The 19,736-nt window shown below is 51.5% G+C and overlaps 1 protein-coding gene and 1 pseudogene across 1 annotated transcript in view; one reads left to right on the forward strand and one right to left on the reverse strand.

Moving 5' to 3' along the window:
• The window catches only part of MYBL2 (MYB proto-oncogene like 2), a 30,979-nt gene extending 16,111 nt beyond the window's left edge, over positions 1 to 14,868 (forward strand). Inside the window, 8 exon segments of the mRNA XM_036322657.1 lie at positions 1,300 to 1,587; positions 4,289 to 4,699; positions 6,780 to 6,919; positions 9,760 to 9,859; positions 11,183 to 11,296; positions 12,520 to 12,624; positions 13,786 to 13,965; positions 14,377 to 14,868. Of these exon segments, the coding sequence (XP_036178550.1) occupies positions 1,300 to 1,587; positions 4,289 to 4,699; positions 6,780 to 6,919; positions 9,760 to 9,859; positions 11,183 to 11,296; positions 12,520 to 12,624; positions 13,786 to 13,965; positions 14,377 to 14,505 (1,467 nt within the window). The 3' untranslated portion in view covers positions 14,506 to 14,868.
• On the reverse strand, positions 107 to 205 carry LOC118663853 (annotated as a pseudogene).
• Positions 14,869 to 19,736: the final 4,868 nt, after the last annotated feature.

Here is a 19,736-nt window from a genome sequence, read left to right on the forward strand (position 1 = left end):
CAGCTGATCGATGTTTCTCTCTCATCGACGTTTCTAACTCTCTATCCCTCTCTCTTCCTCTCTGTAAAAAATCAATAAAATATATTTAAAAAAAAGAAAAAAAGAAAAAGATATGGAATGCTTCATGAATTTCCATGTCTTCCCTGCATAGGAGTCATGCTCTGTATCATTCCAATTTTAGCATATGTGCTCCAAAAGCAAGCACTTAAAAAAACCTCTTAATACATTTTGCTAGATTACTTACCAGAATAGTTTTTCCTGTTAATGTGTAGATGGGAGCACCTCCTGTTTTCCCCACTAGTCAGTGTTTGCAATTACAAATTTCTCCCTTATTATTAAAGGTAATAAGTTAAAAATGAGGCTATGTGATATCTCACTGTCTTACAGGTTTCTCTTTCCACTTTGCTCAAGGGCAGCTAGGAAGTGGCACAGTTCTGTGACTCCGGAGCTTGCGTTCTCTCCTTGACTCCATTGTGCCCCCTTACCATGGGACCTTGCTCATCGCTCTCAATGTGGCCTCTTAACCACAGACCCCTGCACTGGGGTCTGTCTGCCAGGGTCACGTGTGAAGCTTTCTAAGGTTCTGCCAGGAGAGCTACTGCCATGAAGGATCTTCCTGTATTTTTATTTTCCCTGTCACAAAATTAGTATACACTCATTTTTCATTTTTTAATGAGTTTATTTCAGTCAAATTGATGACATCTTCCAAGTAGCAAGATCTCAAATGCTCTCTACACGAATTTTTCAAACTTTCATTTTGAAATAATATTAAGCATACAGAAAAGTTGCAAGAATAGTACAAAGAATTCTCACATGACCTGTATTGGGTTCATTTTTAGTTTTTTAACACTGGCCAGTTCTTTCTTACACACATTTTTATTTTTTATCTGAGACATTTGAAGGTCAGTTACATACATTGTGCCTCTCTGTCCATTAAGGTTTCAGTGTGTGTTTCCTAAGAACCCAAGCATTCACTTATATAACCATAGCACAGTTAACGTCTAATTCAGGGAATTTAACACTGATTCAGGACTTTTTTTTTTTTTTACTTTGATCTAATCTATAGTCCATATTCCATTTTTTCCTGTTCCTGATCCAGGATTAGACATTGCATTTAGTTGTCCTATCTCTTTTTGCCCACTTTTAACTGCAGTCTTTCATGATGTTGATATTTTATTTTAGAGACTCTCAATTTGGGTTCCTTATTCGATTCAGATTGTGCGATTTTTAGCTGGAACATGGCATGATCTTTATCTCATAACAAAAGCCCCACTAACAGTGTGTCCCTGTGTCCAACAGGGAAGTCTTGGGACCAGCTGGTCCCCAGCGCTCCCTGCCATGAAGGAGGAGGACAGCAGTGAGGAGGAGACCTCAGCAGCAGCCCCGACTGAGGAGCAGGAAGCTGTCCCTGCAGAGCTGGACCGAGTGTGCACACCAGAGCCCTTAGATGACACCCTCAAGCGTGAAGACCAGGAGGGCTCCTCGCCAGAAATCAGCCTGCCGTATAAGTGGGTGGTGGAGGCTGCCAACCTCCTGATTCCAGCCGAGGGGTCCAGCTTCTCGGAAGCCCTGGACCTGATCGAGTCGGTAATGTTGGTCACGGCACTTCCAGCAGGGAGTCCTCTCGTGGGCGGGCATCCTGTGTTCACTCATTATCCCAACAGCATTTACTGGGCAGATGCTAAGTGCCCAGCCTGCAGCCAGGGCCTGGGCGTTGAGCTGCCATATGGTCCCGCCCTCAGGAGTCTCCTGACTCATGATGTACAGCACAGGGTGGGGTGGGAGGGCTCCCCAGGGGAGGCTGCGCTCTGAGTTCTGAGGGATGATGGCGGGGAGGGTGCTTGAGCCGATAACAGTACAGTTGAGCATGGTGTTTGCGGCACCACAGGTGGTTGGGAGTCCCTGGAGAGGCACCTGGGAACTGGTGGGGCGGGAGCAGTGAGTGGGTTCTGATTACTCAGGTGTTGCAGCCGTAAGGCCGAGCTGGCTGTGGACTGTGCCCCTTGGGAGAGAGCTCTGCAGTGGGGGATGCACCTCTTGGTGTGACATCCCCAGCTCCCACCTGCATCAGCCAGGCCTGTGTTGTAGAATGGTTTCAGGAGGTGATGGGCAAGAGGCCTGGCCAGTTACATACCGTGTGCCTCTTTATCCATTAATATTGCAGTGTGTGTTTCCTAAGAGCACAGGCATTCACTTATATCACCACAGTACAGTTATATCTAACTCAGGAATTTAACACTGATACTGAACTCCAGGGGCAGTGGAGTTTGGTATATTTACCTTCCTACTTGGCCTTTCCCCTCCTTGGTAAAAATAGTGACATTTGTTGAACATCTGTTAAATGCCAGCCTCTGAGCTTGATGTAAAGTCCACCCAGTGTTCGGTGAGGTGTGTCCTTTCTCTGTTTTGTAGATGAGGCTGAGGCTCAGAGAGGTCAAGTTGTGTACCCAGGGTCACACAGCAAGTCAGCTGGGTGATCTTGACCATTGTGCTGTGTCTTGCTTAATGGTGGTTGGGTGGCACGTCCCTAGGGAGCCATCTCTAAAACCCTCTGACTCGGAGTCTCATCTTTTAGCCGCAGTGGCTGGGACTGGGCCCAGCTACAGGGCCTGTCTGTTGTGTCCCTTCCACTCCAAGGAATTCTCACAGTATCTTGAGAAGCAGGCCTGAGTGTTCTTCAATCTGCAGCACACAGCTCCGAGGCTGCCACGTGAGGCCCCGTCCTTCTGGGCCCTAAGGGGACTGTTGAGATGAGAGTTGTGCCCGGCACTGTTGGCACTTCGTTGTGTTGCCATCTCCATCCTCAGCCTGTTCGGCATCTTCCTCCAGTTACTGGGCACAGAGTAGGAGGGAGGGGAGCACCCAGTGTATGGGAGGAGCAATGCTTAGTAATTACCATATCCAATATTTGAATGCCTACTATGTGCCAGCCTTGTTACTGGCTACCTGCATACCTGCTCTCTGTTCGTCCTCTAACAGCCCTGTGAAGTGGGTGGTGGGCTCATCAGTAAGGGAATCCCAAGTCAGAGGTCAGGAGGCTTGCCTGGCATCACACAGCAGGTGAGTGCCAGGGCTCGGAGTTCAGGCCCAGCAGCCGAGGAAGGAGCTACATTTGTAGGAAAACGGCCCTCACTTGCTCCCCTGCAGGAAGTCCTTGCAGGATGTGCTTCTGTTAGATGCCATCAACTCTAGGGCCTCCCCAGCTGTGGGGCTTGTGCTGAAGGTAGGCCCGAGTCAGACTGCCCTGCGCTGGCCTCCAGCACTAGGAATGAACTGCCCACCTTCCTGCGAGTCTTGGGGACCAGAAGTCATCACTGGGGTCCAGCTTCATGCAGGGCAGACCCTCCAGGACCAAAGTGGAAGCTTCTGTCCAAGTCGTTAGTCTGGACAAAATCTGGGTGTGCCTCTTGGGATTGATTGCTCTTAGACGCTGGTGGGCAGGTGTATCCTTTCTGGCCTGGGCTCCTCAGTGTGGGATTGGAAACAGCCTCTGTGAAGGGGCGAGGGAGCACCGTGAGGAGCACAGGAGCTGCCTCCCCCCCAGGAATGTGGCCACAGCCTCGCGCCCATGACTTCCCCACGTAGTGATCTATATTGACGGAAAACCTAAACATGCGGGGGGAGGTTTATAACAAGATGTTCATAAAACAGTTAAATAACTGATGTAGTCATGATGGAGTATTTTGCAGTCATAAAAGTCATTATAAAAGTTGGAAATTTTTCACCATTTATTCATAGTAAACATTTAACTCATAGGTAATAGAATCAGGCATGATTATTTCTGCTTTACAGACATTTTAAATGGGACAAAAAGCAGGATATAGAAGTGATTTATACTAACGTTAAAAACATGCAAAATACTAGAAATGCATGATGACAGTAAATTCTAAATTACAGTAGTGGTTTCCCACCTGAAGGCAGAGGATGTTGAGTGGGCAGGTGAACATGGGGTCTCAGTGATCAGGTTTTATTTCTTTAGCTTATTGATGGATATTTGGGTTTCTTTGTGTTTTTTATATTTTAAATAATGCCTGGAACATTTTTTAAATAACAGCCAGCAGCCTTATGCACAACATACCTTCAGTTTTATTCACAAACATAGATATGCAGGCGTAGAAGATTTATATTTTCTTGGGGAAATGGGAGAAATTGTTAATGATGATTGTTCCTGGGCTGTGGGATCATACTTGGCACTCGTGTATTTTCCTTCAGTGAGTAAGTCCTCTCGTATCTGCTGGAAGAAAAGCAGGCAAATTGCAGTGATTACTAACCTCTCCTCTCTGGGCAGGACCCCGACGGTTGGTGTGACCTGAGTAAGTTTGACCTCCCCGAAGAGCCGTCCCCAGAGGGCAGCATCCACAGCAGCCCAGAGCAGCCACAGCTGTCGCAGTGGCCGGCCCCTTCGCCTCGCCAGTCTGTTGCCCCGGGGCCCAGCGTGACTGAGTACCGCCTGGACGGCCATACCATCTCAGACTTGAGCCGGGGCAGCCGGGGCGAGCTGATCCCCATCTCCCCCAGCACTGAAGTGGGGGGCTTAGGCATTGGCACCCCGCCTTCCGTGCTCAAGCGGCAGAAGAAGAGGCGTGTGGCCCTGTCTCCTGTCACAGAAAACAGCGCCAGTCTGTCCTTCCTGGACTCCTGTAACAGCCTCACCCCCAAGAGCACCCCCGTCAAGACCTTGCCCTTCTCGCCCTCCCAGGTGTGTGGACCCCACCCCAACTGCTCACTGGGTTTTGTTTATAGACTCCCAGTTCCCAGTGCAGGGCCTTGCACGCAGGCACATGTACTCATCGGTTGTCTGCCATGTGGGAGGGCTGGCGATGAAGGGTGAGCAGACACAGGCCTGGCTTTCCCTCATGAAGCTTACATTCTGGCAGGAGGACCAATTAATAATAATAAAAAAGGCCCAAGTAAACATGGTAAATGGAATAACAGAAAAGGCTTTTGCTGCATCTCGTCTTGGGGGGGAGGTCATCTAGGAAGGCTTCCATGAGGAGGAATTGCTTGAGCTGAGGATAGTGGGTGATAACTGCGCAGAGAAGGGAAGGGGCTCAGTATTTGGTAAAAGAATCAGTTTATTGAGCAACTATTTCACATTGGCTTCTTTGTCACTGGGGAGCACAGGTGGGAAGGCCAGCCCTGCCCTTGAAGAGGGCACTAGTATTGGGGACAGGCTTGTGATGAATGAGCTGATGCAGAATGTAGTGTGGGAAGAGCTCTGATGATAGCAGTTGAGAGTTTATAGTGATCTGAGTGCTGCTCCCGAGGGCCCTGTCTTTCCTAGAGGTTGGGGTTGGGGGACGCGCGGGGGCAGGCTTTCTGGAGAATGTGCCTGAACAAAGGTGCAGAGATGGGGGGGGGGCGAGTGAGTGAAGTCAGAGCCAGGAGGGATTGGTGGGGGGTGGCATGGGGGCAGGAGCCTTGGAGGGCCTTGGGTGTAACTAAGGGTATGTACTGCTCTGGGGACTGCGGGGATGGGGCAGCAGGGCTTTGCGAGGGTGCACCAGAGGGGTGGGAGAGAGGCGCAGGTCTTAGAGCTCCCATGTCCTGGACAGGAGCAGGGTGTGTGGAGGCTCCCTCCCTCCCGTGAGGATGTGAGAGAGCCAGGCCAGAGGTGGCCTGTTTCCAGAGGCTGCACCATCATCTGCAGTAGAGGGAGGAGGCCAGGCCCATTGTTGGGGATGCTTGTTTTTCCAAGAGAGGCTGGTGTTCCTCTGCTAGAGCTGCCGTAACAAAGTACCACACACGGTTGCTTAGCAGAAGTTTATTTTCTCAGTTCTGGAAGGAATGGGCAGGGTTGGTTCCTTCTGAGGCCTCTCACTTTGGCTTGCAGATAGCTGACTTCTCTCTGTGTCTTCACCTGGTCTTCCCTCTGTGTAGGTCTGGATCATAATCTCTATCTTCTCATAATCTCTTACTTCTTATAATCGTCCAAGGGCACCAGTCTTATTGGATTAGGGCCCACCCACTTGGCCTCACGTTACCTTAATTATCTCTTTAAAGGCTGTGCCTCCAAATACAGTCACAGTATGTGACTTCAACGTATAAATTTGGGGAGAGCACAATTTAGCCCATATTGGACCCCAAGTGAGGACTACAGGCTGGAGGAGGAAGACAGCAGAGCCTTGAGCTGCCCAGGCCGCAGCCCAGGATGATGGGATGAGGTGGTCGCCTTGCTCCGGGGACCCCGCACAGGGCAGTGGACCTGAGGCCTGCACATGGACCTAAACTACCAAGGGCAGAGACAGGGAGAAGGGAATGCTTCAGACTTGGCTCCGATCTGGATTTGAGTCCTGCCTGGAGAAGTCACAAGAATCTAATTCCCTCTAAATCTCAGTTTTCTTATTTAAAAAGGTGTTCACAATAGTATCTACACCTCAGAGGGTCTGAGAACACAAAGTTCTTGGTGTAAAGTGTGTAGCTCTGGCGGGAGAAGGTGCTCTTTAATGCCACCATCAGCCACTGCCGCCCGCCGTGGTCGTCCCCGGTCCATTACAGGTCCTTTAAGAGCTGTTCCCACACCGTCCGTGTTCTTTGTCCTAAGTGCACCGTCAGCAGCCTGGCCAAAGGGGACGGGCCATGACCAGCCCAGTGATACGTGAACCCACCGGGTGGGTGCCTGCTGATCTGTCTCAGCCTTTTTCTCTGGTGCCTGGCAGGAGGGGAGTCTCCCATATCAGGAGGGACCTCTGTCAGAGCAGATGTGGGGGGAGGAAAAGAGGGTCTCGCCCCACCTGCAGGTCACCCCTTTGTCTTGTTTCCTTTGTCTTCCCTGGCAGTTTCTGAACTTCTGGAACAAGCAGGACACATTGGAGCTGGAGAGCCCCTCGCTGACATCCACCCCCGTGTGCAGCCAGAAGGTGGTGGTCACCACGCCCCTGCACCGGGACAAGACGCCCCTACACCAGAAACACACTGCGTGAGTGCTGTGCCCCCCCCCCCCCCCCCCCCCACTGCTGGCCCACGAGTGTAGGACCGGTCCCTCCCCCAGCAGGGCCGGGGGCCAGGATCACTGGTCGGGAAAGGGCATCCTTGGAGAAACACCTGAGAATCGGTTATCGGAAGGCAGCCTCCTGGCCACCACGCCTCTTCGTCTCTTCGTCTTTGTCGGGATAGTCTGGTGCTTTGTCATTGTTCTGATTCTTCTTATATTTTAAAATGGTGGTTTTCTAATCTCGAAAACGGAGAGGGTCCAAATTGCCACGAGAAACTTAATCTCTCTATCTTTATGCGTTTCAAGCACAAATCCACTGTTGAGTAGCCTTACGTGGAGGACGAAAGTGCCCCCAGTTCTGTCTTGCTCAGTCAGAAGTGAAGGCTGCATCCACCTGCCAGGCCTGGATGGGTTGTAGGCTTCCTTGTGTATTCATGATTCTTTTTTTTTTTTAAGTGTTAGAAATTGTATTACAGTTAACATTCCACAAGGTCATATTCCTACAGTTCAAACTGAAATTCCAAGCACTCAAACTCATCTCTGGTAACATTTGGTCTTTCATTGCAAATGTCAAAAATGGAATTGTTTTAAGATACCAAAAAGGAAAGTCAAACCTGCTGTCCATTCATGTTAGATCAGAAAGCTATTGTCTTCATTCATTTCATGAAATCCATGTTAACGCTGTCTTGGTGGTATAGTGTCACACCATTCTTGTGGTACTAGAATTTTCCTCTACTCCCCATAGTGGAAATTTGTCGCTGGCAGGGTCCATTGGAGACTCTTCAAGCTGCCTGGATGTAAATGCTTCCACCAATATCTATTAGCAACTCAGTCCCAAGATTCATATTTTTACTATATAAAATACAAACTTTTGCAAAGATTTTCTCTCTTTTTTTAATGTTTTGAGAGAGAAGAAGGGAGAAGGACAGAAACAGGGATGAGAGAGGAACATTATCGATGGGCTACCTGCACGCCCCCAACCGGAGAGCAAGCCTGCAATCTGGTGACCTCTTGGTTCATGGTCTGGTGCTCAACCACTAAACCACACTGGCAGGGCACTGAGATTTTCCTTATCATTGATAAAACTCCAGGGTCCCAGTGTTCACAATGGTCAAACTCCTATAAAAGAGCTGTACTTGTTCAGAACCATCATCAACCAAATTTAATTTTAATCTTACTAAATCTGAGCCCTTCAGCAGACACGCTGCAGCCTCCGAAGGAAGTGACACTTGTCTTTCTCCTTTACCTTCTCATCTGTGTTCCTTCTGCTGCTCCAACTTTGCTACTTTCCTCCACACAAAGATCGCCCGTGCTCTTAGGTTCTTATTTCCTCCTGGTGGTAGCTTCCTTCTGTCTGGAGGCCGTCCTTGAGTGTTCTTTAGAGGGAGCCTGCTGGTGATGAATTCTTCAGCTTGTGTGTAGCTGAAAAGTTGCCTTAATTTTTGGAAGCTGTTTTAGCTGGGTATAGAATTCTGGGTGGCAGCCCCCCCGTTTTCTGCTCTTTCCCGTCGGCTGGGTCTTCTGGCTTCCAGAATTGCGTTTCTTCCATTTCCAAGCCATCTTATGTGTTTCCTTTTCAGTCAGCCTCCCTCCGTTCTCTAACAGCTTCTCCTGTCAGTTCTTGCTGACACGGTGACTTCAAGAGGTTCTAGAATTCTCATGTTTGTTGTGAAAGTTCCGTGTCTCACATAGATGTTGGGCCATGTCTCAGATTCATTCATACCTTTGAACTGCGGTTTGAACTGTGAGGTGTTTCCTTTTGACCAGCGCTGATCTGCCTGCTCATCCTTACAGAGGGCTCTGTGTGTCTCTGGGGTGGAATGTAACAAGGATATGGGAACCGATTGACTGGGTGATCCCTGTCCAATCTCTCAGTCCCAAGGAAGGAAGAAAAGAATGGTTTGTATTCTTCTAGCTTTTACCTCCCTGTGGAATGGCTGGCAGGCCCAGGGAAGTGGCTGGAGCGGCAGCCCCAGGCACCGTGTCTCGGATTGGCCACTGCCCCCGAGTTCTCCACAATCTGGGGTGTTTCTCACATCCTTGGACCTGCCCCAGGGAGGCTGTGGGAGTCGGCTGTGGTGATGCCTCCTGTTGACTGAGGTCACACAGGCCTCCTGCAGGTGGAGCCCGGCACGAGCTATCCGCCGAGGTTTGCCCACACCCGGCGGCCTGGCCGTGGGCGCCTCTTCTGTCCCTTCCCCAGCAGGCTTCTCCATCGCAGGCAGAAATCACACATTGCTAGAAGCGTCCTAGTGTTTCTGCCTGCGGACCGACCCTGCCTAGGTTTCTCTCTGCTAAAGCTTTCCCTCCACGTGTCTGTCCCCACTGTGGTCATTCTGAGGAGACTGGGGAAGACGGTAAGTTCAGCATGTGCATTGGCCTCACCATCTCACGCCTGGTGTCTGCCCGGCCTTGCCCTAACGGTGCTGTTGCCGCTGGATCTCCGAGAGGTGGGGGAGGCACACGGCCTCCAGGTTCCCTCCTTCCCCCGCCCCTCCCTTGCTGGCCACGGCCTCTGTGTTTTATGGGAAGTCCTCATTGTAGACGGATGACCAGGCAGCACCCTCAGCCATTCTTTTACCCCCTGGGTCTCCGGGACCCTCTTAGCCTCTTTCCTGTCCCCGGGGATGGCTCCTTGCTCTCAGTCCCTGATTAAGACCCTCTCGGGTTGGGGGTGGGGGGGTGGGCCAGTGCCAGAGGACAAGAGCCTGTGTGCGGGTTTCCTCCCTGTTGCCAAGGCCAGAGGTCCAGGTGGAGGGGGGCTGGGAGAGCGTCTGGTGACTATCCCCAACCCTGTCACTAAGCCTCCTTCCTGGCCCTGGCAGGTTTGTAACCCCAGATCAGAAGTACTCCATGGACAACGCTCCCCACACACCAACCCCATTCAAGAACGCTCTGGAGAAGTACGGACCACTAAAGCCCCTGGTATGTGGTGTGGGCAGGTCTGTGCGTGTGGTCTCCTGGGTTCGTCCAGCCATTTGCAGTTCACAGAGCCCTCTCAGGTCTCATTGGGTTCTTCCAGCAGCCCTGGGAAGTTGCAGCTATCCTAATTTTACAAACAGGGAAACTGAGGCTGGGTTACTCATCAGTTCCTCAGACCTTTCCTGGTGAGGCTGAGTGTGGGATGGTGGGGGAGGACACTGAACACACGAATTCATAAATAACTAAATACTTCCAGCACATTGCACGGGCTGGAAGGAAACGGGAAGGTGCTGGGACAGAGGAGGACTTGCTCAGATGTTAGGACTAATTTGGGGAAGAGGCAAATTATTCCTCGTCTAACCAAAGCCTTTTGCCTAACTGCTGGTTCTTTACAAAACCTGGGAAAGCTGCTCCTGGGTGGGCTGGAGGTGGCCAGTGAGGACCCACCTCCAGCTCCCCCTGCCCCTCCCAGTCATCACATGGCCATGCTTTTCCAATGACGAGACAGCTGGCACCTTGGGCTCCGAGACAGGCAGTGTTTCAGTGGACGGTGAGAGGCTGGTTGGAGAGAAGCACTGGCCTGTGAACAGTCTGCAGCAGCCCCCTGGCTTCCTTTCCCCTCATGCGCGGGGTCCTCGTGAAGGCCTGGCCGTGAGGCCTGTGGTGGCCCGTCCTGTGTGCAGCTGATTGGAGTTAAACGGGCCCAGGCCAGGCACAGTGAGCTCTGCCCTCTTCTGTCCCAGGGGATTTGGCTCCTGTATCTGTGTGCTCTCCAGACGGGCTTGGGAGGGCCAATCTGACCTGGGCAATAGGAGGACAGTGCAGGGGCTCCGGGTGACTTCTGAGGTGTCAGTGCACCCTCCCCTCCCTCTGCTTGGGGGCTCTCCTTTCTCTGGTCTCTGCTGCCTGAGGCCCGAGAGGTCGCCTGGAGCCCCCAGGCTTGAGAAAGGGGAGTGGAAACAAGCGTCTGCATTCGTGTGGAACACGGGTCAGGGAGTTTGGGCTTTGAGTGTGTCCAGGTTCTGATTCCACAGTAGTGTGACCTTGGGCCAGGCTCGCTCTCTGAGCCTCCGTTTCTACCCTGTGGGAGATGACAGCTGGGTGAGGGCTGCTGTGGTGACTCGGCTGGGGGTGTTCCTGGCCCACGGTGGCCCTCAGTACGTTGAGGTCAGTGTCTGCTTGTCCAGGGCAGGACAGTGAATGGTGTATGCGTGAGGCCAGTGCCCCAGCACTTGGACCTCCCTCCTGCCCTGCCCTGGACAGCCGGAGCGTGGCTCTGCCCCGGGTCCGACAGCCTGGGAGCCTCACATGGCCCTCTCTGCCCAGCCCCAGACCCCGCACCTGGAGGAGGACTTGAAGGAGGTGCTGCGCTCCGAGGCCGGCATCGAGCTCACCATCGAGGACCAAGTGAGGCCGGAGAAGCAGAAGAGGAAGGCTGGGGTAAGTCGGTGAGGCGGGCAGTGTGGCAGGAGCCAAGGGAGATGGAAGGTGGCTGGGAGCACGTCGGGACAATTGGTGAACGTGAGACTTCGGGAAGTGGAGCTGCCCCAGACCTCGCTCCCCAAACGGTTATCTCTGAGACTGGCCAAGGGGAGGCCTCCTCTTCCTCTTTGAACTGTCGCTTAGCTATTCAGCATTGTGTCCCTTGTGCAGTGTCCCTTGTGCAGTGGGTCCAGGCTGGGTGCAGTGGGTAGAGCAGTGCAGACCCGGGCGTGGTTGCTCCCTCTTGGAGTTCAGTGGGCAGAGACACACTGGTGACTTGGTACACATGGCAGAGAGGGACATAGAGGGAGTTTTCCAAGAGAAACCCTTCAGATGGAGCCGGCGGCGCCTGGGCCACAGCAGGGTCAGTTCAGGTGAGGCGGAGAGCTGGCAGCCACCCTGGTCAGGGACTCCTGGAAGCAGAAGCCAGGGCAGGCGCTCTCCCAGGCCAGCCTCTCCCCCGCTGCCCTTCCTGTGGTTTCCTGATAGCGGGGGGTCATTGTGCTCCTTTCCCCTGGAGGCTCCCCTCTGAGGAGAGGCAGGAAGATGGGAATGTGTCAGGGTGGCAGGTGGAGGTTATGGGAGTGAGTGGGGGACGGTGGGCAGGCAGGCTGGGGGGGACCCCCTGGCTGGGGCCACAGGGTATTGTAGGTAGAGAGAACTCCACCCCAGGCCTTCCTGGGCCTCTCCTCTGTGTTGCATGGTGGTTCTGAGCCAGGACTGCACCTGCTTGGGGCACACTGCGGGGTTGGGGTGCTGTTAGTCCCAGGGCCTCTCTCTGTATTAGAGCCTCACCATGCCCCCACCCCCAACCCCTGACTTGATGGGAGGTGCAAGGGTGGGGCTGGGGCATCCCTGTCACAGGTGTTGGAGAGGGCCAACAGTGGGTTTATGTCTCCTTGCTGCTGCCCGTGGATGGTGGTTTTAGTGGAACTTGGATGATTATTTTGGGGGCCTGTTTGGGGCGGGGCTGTTAGAGACAGGGAGTCTGTGCTGGGATCATTCAGGGGTGAGGAGTGGGTGTCTGGGTGGCGGTTGGTGTTTGTGTCCTGGCTCCCATTGTAGCATCTGGCAGGAAAGTCTGCCCTGGGCGTGGAGTCTTCAGTGGGGCCACTGTTGTGTGTCCCCCCCCGGGAGCCCCAGCCCAGCCCTGACTGCCTCCTTCCCCCCCTCCCCCCCAGCTGCGGCGCAGCCCCATCAAGAAAGTCCGCAAGTCCCTGGCTCTTGACATCGTGGACGAGGACGGGAAGCTGATGATGTCCTCGCTGCCCAAGACTCTGTCCTTGGTGAGGGGCCGAGAGACGCTGTCCTCACTTGGGTGCCGGGAGGATGGCTCTCCCTGGAGGCCTCTGCCTCTGGGACCCTGAAGCAGTGGGCGGACCCTGCAGGTGGAGTGGTCTGGTGGTTCTTGCAAGTGACTTCTGTGTGCTACTCAGCAGAAAGTTTTATTATTTACAGAGGTTTGCTAGGATCCTTGTGAAAACCATGGGTCTGGGTCTCCAGCACCTTCCTGGGACCTTACTCATGGGGTGACCCCGGAGAGTCAAGGACAGGCCTTAGGTACAGCCAGGTGGTGGGTGCTCAGCCTGGGCTGGGTGCTCTCCAGTTCCCAGGCCGACCTCGGGAAGGGGGCTGCTGCCTACACACAGACGAGGTCCTCAGAAACTATGCCCCAGTGTTGATCTCTTGAAGCTGGGGATGGGGCGAGCTGCCTTACCCAGACACCAGTGGGAGGCAGTGAGGGGCGTGGGGATCACGATGGAACGGATCTCCAGAGCAGATCTTGCAGGTACCCACAGTCCTTGCAGAGAAACCTCTGTGTGGACTTGGTCCCCTCTAGCCAGACCTGCAGCTGGCATCGTGTAGGGCACATAAAATAATTACCAGGAAGAAAAGCCGTTTGGTAAGTGGTTAAGAGCACAGGATCTGGAGCGGTGGACCTGGGTTGAGTTCCGGCCCAGCACTTGCTCTCTGAGATCTCTCAAGGCCCCGATCCTCAGGCCCCGCCTGTGACAAGAACCCTGAGCCCATCAGACTGTGAGGAGGGTCAAGGCCAAGCTGAGTGGGGAGATTGGACAGACCTGGGTGTTTGGTGCAGCTCCTCGGGGGTGCTGGTAGCCTTGGCATCGCTCCAACTGGCCAGGGACCCGGGAGAAACCAGAGCACCCTCGTCTCCACCTGATGCTGGCGGGGAGGAGCCAGCTTCCTGGAAAAGGACCCAGCATTATTGAGCATGTCCTGGGTGCTGGGCTCCAAAACAGGCACTTTCCAAATAGTGCCTTAATCTTTACGTGATCTCCCCACCTGGGAGAGAAAACTGAGGCTTAGAGGCTAAAGTCGTGCCTCAGGTCGCCACAGCCCAGGAGGATGTGGCACTGGGGGATGTGACCGTGGGTATTTTTTGAACATGTGGCAAAATAGTGTCTTTCACTTGGTTTTGATTTCAGCCAACACATGTGCCATCAGGCTCCTCCAGCCTTATCCTGCCAGGCATCAGAGGAGACAACAGCCTGCTCAACCAGGGCTTCCTGCAGGCTAAGCCTGAGAAGCTGGCGGCGGCCCAGAAGCCCAGAAGCCACCTGCCAGCACCAGCACCTGCCTCTGCCTCTGCCCCTGCTCCTGCTCCTGTGAGTGCTGTTCGCAAGTGTGGCACCACCCTGGGGGGCTTGCTCTGCTGCCCTCTCACCACAGGCCCTTTGCACAGGCTGTTGCTTCTGCCTGGATTCCTGATCAACTTAGGTTTCAACTCTCAGTCCCGATGCCACTCCCTCAGAGAGCCCTCATGCTGGCAACCCCCCCCCCCACACACACACAAGTCCCTTTTTCACAGCAGGGGTCTCACTTGTCTGTATTTAGTTGCTTAGCACCTGGCTGTCCTTGAGGACAGAGGCTGCACTGGTTGCTCCCGTGTGTAAACATCTGCACGTGTGAATCCCTCCTCCCCACCTGCCTACCCCTCCCACCAGGCTCGCTTCCACCAGGATTCCCTGGGGGCGCGCTGCCCCTGCCTGGATGGTAACCTTCTTGCCTCCTCCCAGATGACCAGTGCCTGGAAGATGGTGGCCTGCGGGGGGACCAGGGACCAGCTCTTCATGCAGGAGAAAGCCCGGCAGCTCCTGGGCCGCTTGAAGCCCAGCCACACGTCTCGGACACTCATCTTGTCCTGAGGGGCTTGGCAGTCACGAGCCCACGCTCATGTTTACAGGGGGCTGGGGGACAGGCTGGTCTGTGACTTTGAGAACCACACTCAGGTGACCACCTGCAGGGAGCCTTCTGCTGCCAGCCCCGCCCCAGATCCCTCAGGTGGAGACGCAGGGCCGCCACTGTCCTGTCTGCATGCAGCTGTGCCTGCAGCAGTATCTGGTGCTAACAGAATGAAGTCCTCTTCCAAGGGCCACAGGGAGCCCCATGCACTGGTTAGGCCTGGCCTCATCTCAGACCCTTGCTTAGGACCAGGCATAGCCTGTGTGTTTCTTCTCACCCTGTTGGTGTGTGTTCTTGAAAGAATAAAATTGCCTTTTCCCTTGCAATCATGGTGCTACTCTTTCACCACCTTGTGGTCGTTGGTGTGTTTGCAGCCGTAGGTAAAGTGGGCCATAGCTACTTCTTAAAGGCCTTGGAAGGTCCTTTTATCTGATTTTAGGCTCCCTCTTCAGCATCCTCGTTAAGCAGTTGTCTGACCTTTGAATACCTCCCGGGATGGGAGAAGTGACCCTTTCTCAGCAGCCAGCTCCATTGCTGGGATAAGTGGGATGAAAGATTCTGGAATCCAGAGGCACTGGGACTATGCCTGTGTCTGGATTGTTCCCCAGGACACCTGGCAGCTCTCTGTGGCTCTCCTGGCAGCTGTGGATACAGCTCTGCCTTTGGATCACACAGTGTGAACCCAGCTTGGTCACCTCTAGTGTCTCTCTCCTGCTGTGAGCCTGGGAGTCCTCGGCTGTGAAATGGGGGGAATCATTAACCTTTCAGAGTTGTTGAAGGGATTGGTGAGAACATACTTGGGGCTCAGAAAATAAGGACTCTTTGGATGTTATCACAAAAGCTTTCTCGTTCCTTATACACAATAAACCCTACAAAGGATTAGTGTCAATGCTTCCGCTGGGAGCTCTGAGCGGAAGTTATTAAGTGACCAAGTCAGGACTTGAACCCGGCCCTGGACCTGAAGGCTGCACTGGAATCATCTGTTTGGTAGTTTCCAGCCAGGGAAGCAGTGCAGTGCCGTAGAATAAGCTTCAGGTGTAGGGTCAGTTTCTAACGGCTTTCCATGAAAGTACAACACATCCCAAGTGAACAACAGTTGGATGAATGCCCACAAAGTGGACACATGTTACCAGAACCCAGACCAAGAAATAGAATGTGACCAGTCCCCCAGAGGGCCCCTCTACCCCCTGTCCAGGTTAGCCATGATCCCAACTTCCAACACCACAGATTTGTTTTGCCTGTTTGTGTTTTAAATTTTTATTTGTATGAAAAACATTGATTTGTTGTTTCTACTTATTGGTACATTCATTGGCTGATTCTTGTGTGTTCCCTGACCCAGGATTGAACCCATAACCTTGGTATGTGCTCTGACTGGGAATCGAACCCTCAGCCTTTTGGTGTATCGGCAATCCAACTATAACAGCCATTTCTCAGAGCAAGGGATGCTTCACATCTGAATATTGGCAATAAAAACTTGTCCCTTAGTGTTGTGGCCAGGACATCTAAAAATATTATCTGCAAGGGACCTGGCCCCAGTGTAGCTCCCCTCTCCTCCCTCTGCCATGCCAGAGTCCCGCTGTCCTAGGACACGCTTTTCTGCTAGGCTCCCTCTGCCAGGAACCCTGCGTAAACTTGGAAAGCTTGCCGGCCCCCCACGGCTGGTGGGGCTGCCTTCACCCAGTCCACTTGCCAGCTCTCCTTTGTCATTCAGTCTCTGGCACCCAGCCCAGCACTCGCTTGCTGTGGTCACTGTCCCTGTTAACAAGTGTTTTTATGATGGTCCCTGTAAGAGTGTGTCCACCAGCAGATGTTTTCTGGAGTCAGGCCCAGTAGAGGCTAGGAATGAGGACTGAGGAGGGAACAGGTGGCTGAGATCCAGCTCAGGGATGTGGAACAGACATTCCTCTCTTGTGGTCTCCCCTTCCCCCTCTGCCCCCATCTCCAGGCAGGAGTTTTTCTTGAGCCCCTGCATTTCCTTACTCTTCCTGAAACACCTCGAATCAGGCCTTGAGGGGACAGTAGGCCAAGTGGGGAACCTGCCTCTAGGGGGCTCTGTCAAGACTGTGTGGACTTCCCATGTGTAGTGACAGCCTGGAGCATTGTGTTGAGGATTCTGAGGATACTGGCTCAGGAAAGAGTGCTGTGATTGATTAGTTATGTCTGTTATGAGTACAGAATGGGTCGTAGTGACATGTTTCACATATTCACTACTATCTCTGGCTTAAAAGTATTGGTTAGTATTGATCAGAATGGGCATGTTATTTTATTTGAGAGATGAATGTTTTTAAATAGGTGCTAAATCCTTTTACATTTATATGATTATTGATATGAAGAGCCTTTTCTTCATTAACTCTCCTCCTGACCTTACTGTTCCTTGTACAGGGATGGGCAAAAGTAGGTTTACAGTTCATATGGTAAATCATACTCTCTGTCCCATAATAATAGTAGCAGTTGATGAATGTAATTTGTTCCATAATAATAGTAGCAAAAGAAAATAAATATAGAATGCAACATTTATTATTAAAAAAAAAACTAGATTAAAGTAAACAATAAATTAAAAATAGTACTCCTAATTTTTGAGTGTTCAGATAGTTTCTGGATTTTTCAATAATTTTGTTCCTGTATTATAAACCTGTAGGTAGGATCCTTGGCTGAGAAGCTTTGCTTTCCCTATATGCGTGAGCTTAAAATTATTGGAGCCATTGTTCTTTATTGCTTCCAGCATAACTTGTTGAAGTGACAGAAACGTATTATCCAGTATTTCAGGAGAAATATTATCAAAGGCTAATATGTAAAAATTTGTTAGACCTCTTCTGCTAAGAGGAATATGTCTAAGTTTTTCAAGTTTTTCTCCATAATCTTTGCATTTACGTCCACAGTTTTGTTTTTTCAAAGAATCAACATTAGCATACGATTCTCCTTGACAATTATTTTCAGAAGCACGTTTCCAAATTCTTGATATGGCCATTCTGTTGCACTTAAATTATTTTGCAACTAACGTAATTGCACCTTTCTGCAACTTTTTCTTTTGATGCATCAAGAACTGGACAATCGCAACTCGATCTTTGCTTGAAAACTCTTTTTTTCATCTTACTTTTACAATGGGTTGATATTCAACTAAAATAAAAAAATTGATTTCGATCAACGGATGAAATTAGAAAAATAGTTATAATTCGTAATAATTAGATTAACCTAAAAATTGAAAGATGTGTCAAAACAAATGACAGATGTCATGAAACATTGATTTTGATTGAAGGCTTCGCAGTTTTGCGCTACAACATAACTTACAGCTGCATTCGCCAATAATTCCTGTTTAAATATTCACTTGCTACTATTATTATGGGACAGAGGGAGTAATACAAGAACAAGTTCTGTCACGTCCTCACAACTGTAAGTCCGTAAGTATTTTAAGCCTAAGTTTAAAAACTTGACAAGACTCTTGCTCTTGTCATTTTACATCGGCAAAGTTTGTTTCTACGTGTTCTCATGTTTACGCCCCTCTGCTTGTGTCTCAGACCTCCCACGAGGGGGCATGCAGGAGAATGTTGTTTCTGCTAGAAGTTTACCTTGTATTTTGGTTTTGTTTGTCTGACAATGTCTTTATTCCTCCCTCATTCGTAAGAGATATTTGTGCTGCATATAGTTGTGTTCTTTTCTTTTTTCTTATTGAAGCCAAGTTCACTTTCTTCTAACTTCCACTCTGTGGCTGAGAATCCAAAATTCCACTGATACCTAACTTCCTTTGAAGGTAACCAAGCTATTTCTTTTCATACATCTGTTTTAAATAATTTTTCTTCACCTTTGGTTTTCCTACAGTGTCACTCTGATGTTGAACAGTGGATTTCTTTTTATTCTTCCTTTTTGTTTATTTGTTAGACCTCTTGAATCCTGTGGCTTTGTGTCTTCCATTAGTTTTGGAAAATACTCAGCCATTGTCTCTTCAAATATTCCTTCTTACCTTATTGTCTAATTTCCCCTGAAATAATAGGTGTAACTTTCATTGACATTTCAGTGTCCAAAGAAAGTCTCTTGGCCACATCCTACTTCAAGGGTCCAGAAGTACAGTCCTGTCACGTGTGCCGAAGGAGGGGTAGGAACTTGGCCGAGAGTCCTAAGAACGTCCCACGTCACCATCCCAAGTCACCAGTCGTCATTTCCCTTTCTCCCACAAGTACAGTGCACTGCCTCCTGAGGGGGGAGACCCGAGTGAGAGCTTAGCTGAGAGTGGGGGATAATGGCTTGGTCACTGCTCACTGGGGACTTCCTGGGCTCTGGCAGGACCTCACTCCGGACTGGTGGGAACTCTAGTGTCTCCGACCACACTGTCTCCGTGAGGAATGAGAGGCACACGGAGTCATGCTCTCTGTACCCCAACCCCAGGGCTGTCTCCTGCTGTACTTGGTAAACTGTAACTTCCGCACCATTTATGTGACAGAGCCTCTTTTCTCCAGGCCTGTGGTCCAGTATTGGAGGCACGGTGACCCTGGCCCCCCCGGGAGTTAACAGGTGGTGCAGCATCTGCTCTGACATACCCCAGAGCCCAGCACGCTGTTGGTTGACGACAGGGATGATGCTTTTGAATGCCAGTCCCATACCCTTTCTCATGCTCATGACCAAGGCTGGCCAGGCTCAGTAATCCAGGCATTTGTAAGTCTGCGAATGGAGATAATGAAAGCACTTCATCTGTCCTTAAAATCCGCATAGGAAGGAGCAGGGCATTAGCGGTTGTCTGTTTCTTTGCGGCTGAGCACCCATTAGTGCGACAGGCCCACATGCAGTCCATTAGGGAGAGGGGAAAGGCCCGGCTTTTTAATGCTTCTAATGGGCATCTCGAATGGACCTCAAGCCTGCAGCCTTCTCCCGGGTCTGCTCGAGCCTGGGACCTGACAGGTCGCTCACCATGGCAACCAAGGGAGAGAGGGATGCAGACAAACCTGTCTGCACATACATGACCAATAATGCAAGCGAGGTCCGGTCCCCCTTCCGCTCACTCCCCTCCCACACCGATCATCCTGAGGGATGCTGCGACAGGTGGCGATGCAGGCATGGACGGGGGAAGGTCACAGTGTTCAGAGACATGCTTTCTGGACATGACTGTGTCCTGGCCAGCCCAGCCAGCAGTTAGCATTAGGGAGGGGCCCTAGGAGGATGAGAGCCACCATGAGTCTGAATCCCTCAAGCTTGGAGAGACTTC

Source organism: Myotis myotis, unplaced genomic scaffold (genome assembly GCF_014108235.1).
Source record: "Myotis myotis isolate mMyoMyo1 unplaced genomic scaffold, mMyoMyo1.p scaffold_m19_p_9, whole genome shotgun sequence".
In the NCBI taxonomy this organism is placed as follows: Eukaryota; Metazoa; Chordata; class Mammalia; order Chiroptera; family Vespertilionidae; genus Myotis; species Myotis myotis.